The sequence below is a fragment of the Littorina saxatilis genome, linkage group LG12 (genome assembly GCF_037325665.1).
Source record: "Littorina saxatilis isolate snail1 linkage group LG12, US_GU_Lsax_2.0, whole genome shotgun sequence".
Taxonomy (NCBI): domain Eukaryota; kingdom Metazoa; phylum Mollusca; class Gastropoda; order Littorinimorpha; family Littorinidae; genus Littorina; species Littorina saxatilis.
In genome coordinates this window covers 28,600,327-28,611,950 of record NC_090256.1, presented here as the reverse complement: position 1 = coordinate 28,611,950, position 11,624 = coordinate 28,600,327, and the positions used below count along the sequence as shown (strand labels likewise).

General features: G+C 45.4%; 1 protein-coding gene across 1 annotated transcript; it reads right to left on the bottom strand.

Annotated features, from left to right (window-relative positions):
* Positions 1–3,760: 3,760 nt before the first annotated feature.
* On the bottom strand, positions 3,761–11,319 carry LOC138981673 (uncharacterized). The gene is made up of 2 exons (XM_070354667.1): positions 11,193–11,319; positions 3,761–10,370 (listed from the first exon to the last, which is right to left on the bottom strand). The coding sequence occupies exon 2, from the start codon at positions 6,887–6,889 to the stop codon at positions 5,825–5,827; it is 1,065 nt and encodes a 354-aa protein (XP_070210768.1). The 5' UTR covers positions 6,890–10,370; positions 11,193–11,319; the 3' UTR covers positions 3,761–5,824.
* Between the last annotated feature and the right edge of the window lie 305 nt (positions 11,320–11,624).

Genomic DNA, 11,624 nt, shown 5'->3' with positions numbered 1-11,624 from the left:
TCTAACCGTATCAAGAGAACACATTCAGCCCACTAGGAATACCATGCCTCTAACCGCATCAAGAAAACACATTCAGCCCACTAAGAATACCATGCCTCTAACCGCATCAAGAGAACACATTCAGCCCACTAAGAATACCATGCCTCTAACCGCATCTAGAGAACACATTCAGCCCACTAGGAATACCATGCCTCTAACCGTATCAAGAGAACACATTCAGCCCACTAGGAATACCATGCCTCTAACCGCATCAAGAGAACACATTCAGCCCACTAAGAATACCATGCCTCTAACCGCATCTAGAGAACACATTCAGCCCACTAGGAATACCATGCCTCTAACCGCATCAAGAGAACACATTCTGCCCACTAGGAATACCATGCCTCTAACCGCATCAAGAGAACACATTCAGCCCACTAGGAATACCATGCCTCTAACCGCATCAAGAGAACACATTCAGCCCACTAGGAATACCATGCCTCTAACCGCATCTAGAGAACACATTCTGCCCACTAGGAATACCATGCCTCTAACCGCATCTAGAGAACACATTCAGCCCACTAGGAATACCATGCCTCTAACCGCATCAAGAGAACACATTCAGCCCACTAGGAATACCATGCCTCTAACCGCATCAAGAGAACACATTCAGCCCACTAGGAATACCATGCCTCTAACCGCATCAAGAGAACACATTCTGCCCACTAGGAATACCATGCCACTAACCGCATCTAGAGAACACATTCAGCCCACTAAGAATACCATGCCTCTAACCGTATCAAGAGAACACATTCAGCCCACTAGGAATACCATGCCTCTAACCGTATCAAGAGAACACATTCTGCCCACTAGGAATACCATGCCTCTAACCGCATCAAGAGAACACATTCTGCCCACTAGGAATACCATGCCTCTAACCGTATCAAGAGAACACATTCTGCCCACTAGGAATACCATGCCTCTAACCGTATCAAGAGAACACATTCAGCCCACTAGGAATACCATGCCTCTAACCGTATCAAGAGAACACATTCTGCCCACTAGGAATACCATGCCTCTAACCGTATCAAGAGAACACATTCTGCCCACTAGGAATACCATGCCTCTAACCGCATCAAGAGAACACATTCTGCCCACTAGGAATACCATGCCTCTAACCGCATCAAGAGAACACATTCTGCCCACTAGGAATACCATGCCTCTAACCGCATCAAGAGAACACATTCTGCCCATTATCAATCCAAGAGGTAGAATTCATTAAGCCAATCTCAATTTTCGGGCAAAGGAAGAAGAGCACGATCAGCCAATCATAACCAAACGGCAGCCTGGACGAGATGTATGGATGTGAAGGAAACAGGGTATCATTTAGAGCAAAACGTTCGCTCACTCAACACCACAAGAATGAAACTTATTAGGCCACAGCAAACACACGCTGCACCACATCCATCACTATCAATCAAACACCTTCATCACTTTTATCTGGGACAGAACAAAATGTACATCTAGTCAAACGATACACGGATAGTATTCAATGCATACACCACATTTGAATCACGTTGGTGTCATACAACTTATAAAAAGGCCTCGTCATTTGTGTTGGGGTGATTCTGGATTGTCTCCACTTATGCTCACGGCACTACAATTCTCACCAGTAATTTCCAAAATTATGTGCAGGTGGCTTCTATACTAGCCGTAAAAAAAATCCTAGGCAGATGCGTTTGAGTGCAGATCTTTGTGAGGCCGTTTATTGTCGAACCAGTTATATGACTGTAGAGGCCATTCATTCCCCAACCATATTCAGCAAACATATTGATTTTACGTGAGTTAATGTCTAAACAGTGGAACAGACGACACATACACCCCCAAAAATTAAAATCACAAAAGCATTGTTCTCGCGTTAAAAAGGACCCACAAAATCAGAAGAGCTGAAACTAAACAAGTTTGGCATGTCATTGGAAAGAACAATCGAATTTGTATCCCAAACAGTCAGTTTTGTTCACCCATCTTGTCTGTCAGTGACTCGATAAAAGTCGAGGTTTGAAGCCGTTTTGGTGGGTAATGAGACAAATATGGTACATTTCAGTATTAAAATACACACGGGATCACATTTGAGACATTAGTTATGTTGTTATGCGTTGGATAATAATACAATTAAAGTGTATTGTGAAGCTTTCATTTTTTTGTCAATGCCTGCTTATTTTCAAAATTGAAAATCAAAAGAATTCTGTACTCATCAATACAAGGACAGGACACACAAAACAATGTCAAATGTTCGCCTATTGGAGGCTTCTTCAGGACTTACATTCATCTTTTTACATTTAGTCAAGTTTTGACTAAATGTTTTAACATAGAGGGGGGAATCGAGACGAGGGTCGTGGTGTATGTGTGTGTGTTTGTGTGTCTGTCTGTGCGTGTGTGTGTGTAGAGCGATTCAGAGTAAACTACTGGACTGATCTTTATGAAATTTTACATGAGAGTTCCTGGGTATGATATCCCCAGACCTGTTTTTCATTTTTTCGATAAATGTTTTTTATGACGTCATATCCGGCTTTTTGTAAAAGTTGAGGCGGTCATCATTTTTCAATCAAATTGATTGAAATTTTGGCCAAGCAATTTTCGACGAAGGCCGGACTTCGGTATTGCATTTCAGCATGGAGGCTTAAAAATTGATTTATGACTTTGGTCATTAAAAATCTGAAAATTGTAATTAAAATTATTTTTTTATAAAACGATCCAAAATTACTTTTATTTTATTCTTCATCATGTTCTGATGCCAAAAACATATAAATATGTTATATTCGGATTAAAAACAAGCTCTGAAAATTAAAAATATAAAAATTATGATTAAAATTAAATTTCCGAAATCGTTTTAAAAACAATTTCATCTTATTTCTTGTCGGTTCCTGATTCCAAAAACATATAGATATGATATGCTTGGATTAAAAACACGCTCAGAAAGTTCAAACGAAGAGAGGTACAGTAAAGCGTGCTATGCAGTAAAGCGCAACCGCTACCGCGCTAAACAGGCTCGTCACTTTCACTGCCTTTTGCACTAGCGGCGGACTACGGTCATTGTGAAAAAAATGCAGTGCGTTCAGTTTCATTCTGTGAGTTCCACAGCTTGACTAAATGTAGTAAGCCTAATTTCGCCTTACGCGACTTGTTTTTTTTTACATCCCTGCTGCTTTCATTTTTTGTTTCATTTAGTATTTATTTGTAAGTCCTGAAGAAGCCTCCATAGTCGAACATTCGACATATTTGTGTGTGTGCTGTCCTTGTATCGGTGAGTACAGAATTGTTTTGTTTTTCAGCTTTGTTCATCTCATGCTCACCCACAGCCACAGTTGTCGTTTAGATTTATTTTGAAAATATTCCGTCGAGTCTGACAGTAATACATCTTTATGTGTAAAACTCTTTCTGGCATGTTGCACAACAGCGTAACTAATTTAATAAAATGATTTAAGATTTCGTGTGTATTTTACGAGATGTGTAAGCACAAAGTTCTGAAAGTTTGAAGAAAGAACGTTAAAAGGAGCTACTAAAATGGACGGTTTGTTGTCTCATTACCCGCTAAACGGCTTCAAAAATCGCCTTTTATGGCTTCCGAGAAGAATGACATCTACACCGTTCAGCATTATATAGCGTCTTGTTAGACAAGATAGGTGAACAAAACTAACTGTTTTGGATACAAATATGATTGCTCTTTTCAACGACATGCAAAACCTGTTCAGTTTCAACTGTTCTGATTTCTTTGGACAATTTGAACGCGAGAACCTTGCTTTTGTGAATTTGATTTTTGGGGGTGTCTATGTTGAAGATTCCACTGCATAGACACTACCTCATGTAACATCAATCTGTTTGCTGATAGGGGAATGAATGGCCTCTGCAGTCATATGACTGGTTGACAATAAACGGCCTCATCACACTGTTTTGCACTCAAACGTATCTGTCTTATGGGTTTTTTTTAATGACGAGTAGTACATATTCATGGTTCATTATTCATTTGCAACATCAACCATCATGTCCATGTGTTTACGTCACTTTCTTGAAGGCAGATTTCCAAATGTTTGAGTAGTTCATTTTGTTTCAAAAGTTCATGACTTCTGGAACCGATGCATTCATGATATTATTTGAGAATTGTCAGTCTGCAAAGCAAAGAATTGTTCACATTTTAAATTACAAATTTTTCGCAGTCATGAATAAACTGGCATTAATGAATTATCTATTATTTTTGCATAGTTTTTGAACATACATTATGTCAACGTCAACAGAAATGTATCATACTTTTAGCCTCGTCTGCGGGCAAGGGAGAAAATTATTTATGTAATCTACATAGTTGTTCAGCGGTAATTATATCATTGTCAATCATTTCACGATTCATACTTCTTACTAAGCGAAAATATCAACATTACAGCTCTGCCTTGGCTTCGGATAAGAAGATGGCTGAAACTTGAGTAGCCCTTGCACAGATTGCTTGTACATCGACGTAAAGGCACATTCCTTCTTGTGTTCATGCTCATGTTCACCATCATGTTCACCACCATGTTCACCATCATGTTCACCATCATGTTCACCACCACAGACCTGCCTCGGTGTTTACACAAGATCCTTCAGCTTTAACACATTTTGAGACTCGACAGCCTGAGTTTATGTTTAAATTAATGTTGTAGCAGAAAGTGAAACCTATGTCAACCTGGTAAATTAATTTTGAAAAAAATCTCACTCTGCATAGAAAGCAACAAGGCTTATTCTTCTTCTGTATTCATGTGCTGCAACTCCCACGTTCACTGTTGTATTGAACGACACGAGTGTGGTTTTACGTGTAAGACCCCCCCCCCCCTCCCCAGCCATTCAGACAGCTTTAACGCTGTAATGAGAAGTGACGTGACCAGTTCTTACTGGCTTCACATTAGCAATTGCGTCATTGATCGTTAATCCCCCGAAATCGGCGTATGCTGCCTGAATGGCGGGGTAAAAACGGTCATACACGTAAAAATCCACTCGTGCTATAAACATGAGGGAACGTGGGAGTCTGAGCCCATGAACAAAGAAGAAGAAGAAGATTGATCGTTAAGGTTGCCAAAATTAATGAGCATCACTCATTTATAGCAGACACACTCCGCTTCTGAACTGGGATGACTGCTTCTTCAGCATGTTCCTTTCGGTACACACCAAAATGCGACTATCGCAACCATGTCTTGCAATGATGTCCTTATGACGCTACTTGTTTTTCTCTCTTTCTTTCACTGTTGGCAGGTTTCGGATGGCCGCAGCGTCTCTTTTTCATCCATTTATAGAAGAAATTACGCAGAATTGATTGCTCTGATATGCAATGACTAATGTGAAAAACAGCGAACCTATCCTGACTGCTTTTACATCCCCCGTCATGGCTGCAGAAAACGTGCGGAAATCAGGAGAAAGTCGGTTTGTTTAGCGACCATTTTGTCTCAACATTTCATTTTACAGTCCAAGAATCTCAGATGACGATAAAACGTGATACAAAAACATTAACAAAAACCTTCCGCACAGTTCGTCCTCAGATTTCAGACAGGCACATATATATATATATATACAGAAACACCACTTTCACAAGAAAAATATCGGGAATCAGTTCTGTTAATGTGAATTCAAATGACTAATGGGGTCAAAAATACGATTTGCACAGTCTGTCAACGTTACTGACTTAGTCTCTGCTATTTTGTGTCAGTAAATTGCTAAGCCGCAGCTGGTTTCACTTTAAATGCACCTGCTGTGCTCCTACCTCACGGACGACACAAGATGTGGTTCAGCTTGTCCCCGTCATTTACAACAGTTTACCAACTCCTTACTCTAGCCCCGAATGTTCCGATATGGCGAGAATACGTTTCGAAGACAGTTTACTATGCACATTGAGAGTAGAAGAAGTAGACCTCAAACCCCCGCGGCCCCCTCGCCCGTTAGACCCCCTCCCTCTAGGGGTCAACTTGGAAATGTCCCCCTCGCCTCCCCCCTCATCTCCCTCGCTAGAGTCCTCTCCGGAAGCGGCGTATCCCACGGCCGCCATCACGTGCTGCAGTAAACCGCCACTGTCCGAACTGGAGGCGCTGGTGTTGAACGGGGGCTTCAGCTGCTCCCCCCTCTCCTCACCCTTCTCCTCCTCTTCGCCCTCACCATCCCCGGACCAGGAGAACGTTTCTTCAGGCACCTCCACATCCACGGCCTCCAGGCCCACCTCGCCGTGCTGGGGGCCCTTGCTGTGGCCGTTGTAGCCGATGTCATCAAGAGGCTCGGCCGCCTCGATGCTGGCCAGCCAACTCTGGCAGCGCCGGTTGTTCTCCGCCTCGTACAGGCGCTCGTCCACCTCCTCTGGGGGTGGCTGGCGAAGTCTCAGCTCGTGGGGCCGCGTGTCGGCCAGGCTCACCGTCAGCTCGCCCTCCGGCAGCTCCTCCACGTCGATCAAGTGCTCACTGCGCGTGCGATGGATACGTGCCCGCACGCGCTTGGTCGGCTTGGAAGGCTTGGACACGCTCCCGATGGCGCTTCCTCCTCCACCCCCTCCTCCTCCACCGCTTTGAAGGATGCTGAGCTGGGAGGCCAGTCGACCCCCACCTATACTGTAAGTGTCCGTGGGGTCGGTCACTCCCCCTCCGACGCTTCCTCCCCCGCCTCCTCCCCCTCCCGTGGGGTCGGCGATGGTCCTGAGCTCGGGAGGGGTGTACGGGGGAATAGCGGGGAAGTGGTCTTTGCGCGAGGGCTCTGGGGACACAAAGTCCCGCCAGCAGGGGGGTTTGGGAGGTCTCAGCATCGCCACGCCTCCGCCTCCTCCCATGCTACCTCCTCCTCCACCGAATCCCGAAGCAACGGTGGTTGTGCCGCCAAGGCCGCCTGTCCTCAAGGAGGTCCTATGCATCGTCCCCCTGCCAGCGCCGCCCCCGCCCCCCACCACGCTGCTAGCGGCCACTTGGGTCCTGACCCACTCTACCCTGGCGTGTAGGGCGGGTGATGCCCTCCCCGCCCTGTCCCCTGGGGCCGACCTGCCTGCCGCCTTGGCACACACGTGGCATAGGGAGCGATCCTTGCGGCCTCCCAGCCGGAAAAAGCTCAGAGCGCCGCAGCAGCACACCGTGACGACGATGACGTCAGACACTCGCCTGGCACACGTTGTGACGTAAGAATCCACCTACCACCGCTTCATCGACGCCAGAATAATCCGAGAGGATGAGGTCAGAGACTGGTTGCTGCTGCTAATGATGTCATTTAATCGACGACGTCACTTTAGCCAGTTGACTATTACATTTGAGGGACGGAACTCAACATGTTAGATACCACGTTTTAATGAAACAAACTTGCAGTATCGTTTTTGGTGTGTGATCTTTTTTTTTTAACTTTCAGTTTGAAAATGTCCTTGTATTGTGAAAACCTAACACCTTTAATCAAAGGTACCACATTGTATTAGCTGACGTCTTTATCCAGGGGCGCACATACTCAGTCCTTCATACTCCATGGGTGTCGCACACATGGCTTCTTTTAAGGCTTATTGAACTGGCCGGACGCGCCTTCGTTTTGCAAAAAAGTCAGTAAATATCTAATCCAATAAGTCATCTTTAACGAATCAAATACGTTTTCAATCTAAAGTCCAAAACAAAGTACCTGTCTTTTATGGCTCTCTGATTCCAACAGAAATATGATCGAGGTACCATCTCGTGGTCAAATAAAGCTAAATTCCACAAAAGCACACAACTATTTAGGCGCTTTCACTAAAATGTTGGAGCTGCTGAGCAGCACTGGAGTTTGTATGGCGTCAGTACAAGACGACACTGAAACTTAGACATATATGCGGACTGATAAGCACTGATTTTGAGCTTGATGTCTTGGAAGACAATGGGATAAGCCCAACTTCACGTCACGGCAAATTACAATAACTCTGATGTATTCCAGTATTCCTTCTCCGGCGGCACTACATACAGCAAGGTTACTCTTTCTCTCCAAATTCCTCGTTCCTCTGTTAGAATGAACAAGACTGATACAGTTACAACGTTCGTGCTACACTGGCCACGTTTTGCACACATTGGGAGGGTAGCGAGAAGCAGATTGAGTGGCGGTTGTTTTCAACAAGACCAGACTGTAGCACTCAATACGCCGTGTACTCTGTACATCCACCACCTCAGTGTCTCTGTGACAGTGTGCGTGCATATTCCTCCCGTACAACTCCTCACTTCCTGTACTCCTCACTTCCGGCGGAAACAATGGCTCCAGTCTAACACAAGCAAGTGGAGATATATATTTGGCGGCTAAGAAAACAGCACAGGGTTTATCTTGGATGGCGAGTGGATAACACTTTGCGGCTCTACGAGGCTCTACGCCGTCTTCACCGCCACCACCACAGCACTATCACCACCAGCAGAACCCCTACAGCGGTGGCAGGATGCTGGCGGTGCCAGACTGGGTTCCACTTGTTCCGTCACAGCCCAGCAGGTGCACAGGGGCTGACGGTGTGTTGGCAGTGGTGTTGAGTACACCAGCTATCTCAAACCTAGCAGAGTGCTATACAACTCGTGTAACAGTCTAACACCCTACATTTTAAAAACTAGCGGCGGCGTTGAATAGAGCAGATACCGCCCTCCTACTTTGTGCCCAAGTGGCAAGCACTGTGGTACAATATAGCAGATACTCGGATTGAAGGCCCAGTTTGTATCATACAAGTTTACAACTTTATTATCGCCCTCCTCTGGCAACGGTTTCGAGTACATCAAATGTCTTCTGTTAAACTTGTGCCACACAACACTAATGTCCATACACTTCAACACTCACTGTGGAGTTGAACACAGAAGATACTGTTTCACAAATAGACACAGTGCCATCCACGTCTAGTATCAACCTATGCTTCAAAAACTAGCATTGGTGTTGAATACAGCAGATATCTCCTTTCTAGATGATGCTCAAAAACTAGTATTCTGTTACACTTTGAACACTGGCTGTGGTCTACAGTTAGACCCTCCTACCCTGTTATGCAAAATCTCTACTGTGTCCCCTACACCTGAAACACTGTGATGTTGTTTACATGAAGTGTTTCCTCCCTGTAGAAAAGTACAGGTGTATCTAGGGTGGTAAGCACGTGTTACTCTGCCACGGATGCTTTGCACCAGTAGCGGTGCTGCTACACACGTCTCCGTGCACTCCAAACATCTAGCAGTGGCGTTGAGTACGGGAAATATCTCAGTCCATGTGCTGTGCCACGTACTAGCATCTTCTGTCTGTTTCGTGTTGGTGCGGTTTCTGTTAGTGATGATCGGGACAGCTATAAAAATGTCTGTCTCTTTGTAAGTCTACACAACTCTTGTGCACCGGGTAACACACTTTCTGTGTGGTGTTGTAGATGTATTCCTCCTTTAGCTACACATCATACTCTGTTGTTATGCGTCACACCGTGACTATGATCCCCGACTGCACACTTACTGTCTTTATACAGTGTCATTAATGTTGGATACATCTTAATTTCCGTTATACAACTTACATCACACTACCTTTCCGTGCGAGACACTCTCATGATTGACCTCTCGGACATGATGCACAGGTATACAGGTATAGCCAATGTTTCCACCTCTAGGCTTTGCCTCACTGACACTATAACGGGAGGTATGTATGTTCTGCCTACATGTAAGTTTTGACAGGAACGTCTTTGAGTGTCATTGTTACATAATTATATTGCACAAATACACATTTCTTTTGGATGACCACATCAAATTTCACACTGGTTTCGAGTGGAAATACGCCTACATCTTGTTAACAAAGCGTGTATGTTAACTTACTTTTGAGTAGAGCACCACACTTCCGATCAACAGACATAGACTGTGAAAGCAATAAATGTTCCTTTTGATGAAATTGGTGATGCATTGAGCTGCACCTTTGGTTACCATAGTCTTGCTGATTAATAAATATAATTGGCAATGGTGTCCAGTGAAATATCACACACTCGTCAGTCGTGCGTTGAACATGATATTCTCCTTACTGGCGTAGTCTTAGGAACTACATCACAAACGCTATTCCAAAACTGTCCTGGTTTTTCAGTTTTGGGCCATGACCCGTTGATCTGGTTTTGCTCAGTATAAGCTTGTATCTACTTACTCACGAAAGGTTTGTATTTGTTGATATGCCCATTCCCTGCACTTGGACGGTACGGGACACTTCCTAGTACACAGCCCTCCTTCGTATACCGTAGGCTAGTCTTCTACCGACACATTTAAATAAACGCGTCCTCCCAAGTCGTGGCCTTTTCTGCACGATATCACCCTCCTGCCGTCACGCACGGGTTTCCGGGTGAATGTTTTCCTCTCTCACTCTCCACTTTTAACCTCGTGCTCCCCCTCCTCCTCCTTCTTCACCGGCCTGACCTGCAAAGAGACAAAATGGCGATGAACTTGGCAATGCGTCAGGCACAGTGATATCCATCCATCCGAGCAGAAATAAGTTGCGGTGGGAAGTTACAATGCTTGCTTGCTAGCAGCTTAAAAAACACACCCACCCTGGGAGACGTTTTACCCCACATTCCTCACCCTCTGTATCAGCCCTAACACGTAATCCATTGTCTGCCATCTCTGGCCCTCGGCACTGCTCAGCTGATCAGAGAACTTGTGGTCGTGGTAGTAGTATCACGGGAGCGGGGGGGGGGGGGGGGGGGTGGAGAGGGGGTGTGGGTGCTATGAGGATGAGTTTCCCCAGACTGCTATTCACTTCGTAACCGCCGTACACACAAGCGGAACCACGGTACCTCAGTCTTAGTTCTCACAGCTATACACACACTTGATCCTGTTCCCAGGCCATGCGTTTGAGCATCAACTAAAGCCAGCTGACAGACAAACCGAAGTTGAAAAAACCATCAAATTAGTCATACAGATGTGGTGTCAAAGCAGAGAAAGAGAGCGGGAGAGAGAGAGAGAGAGAGAGAGAGAGGGATGTGACTGGCAGTGGCAGCAAGTTTTTTCCCCTCACTCCCCAGCCACACACCAGCCATCGACAGAAGCGGCGGAACTGCCGACTTCCTGTGCCCTCCTTTCTCTCACCTACCTCTGCGCAGCGCCAAAAACACATATCTTCGCGGCCCTCATCTACCCTCAACAACGCCAAAGTTTGAGGGGCCAGACAGTGAAGACAGCAAAGAGCGGACAGGACATATTAAAATGGCATACGATGGGGTGAATAAACTTGGGGCTTACCTCGGAAGATGGCCAGATAACGGGCTGGTGGCATGACCTGACTTTCTGGCACTCCACTGGCACGGCACTCCACTCGGCTAAACTGGGTCTGCCTGCTAATTCTGGCACTATACGTACTCCGTTAGTGCCGCCCGCCTCTCTCACACATCCTCTTACTCTCTCTCTCTCTCTGTCCCTCTCTCGCTACTTTCCCTCCCCGTTTCCTCCCGTGCCGCTTGCTGTGTGCTGCCGTGGTGCTCTTGAAGACTTATAAATATCACACACCTCTCTCTTCGCGTAGACATTCACACAGTGAGTTTAGACTCTCCCCCTCTCTCTCTCTCTCTCCCCTCTCCCCCTCTCAAGCATCTCAAGTTAAACAAAGCCATTTTCATGCATAAATTGTATTACGGTAAAGTGCCGATTTACATTACATCATTATTTAAAAAAGCT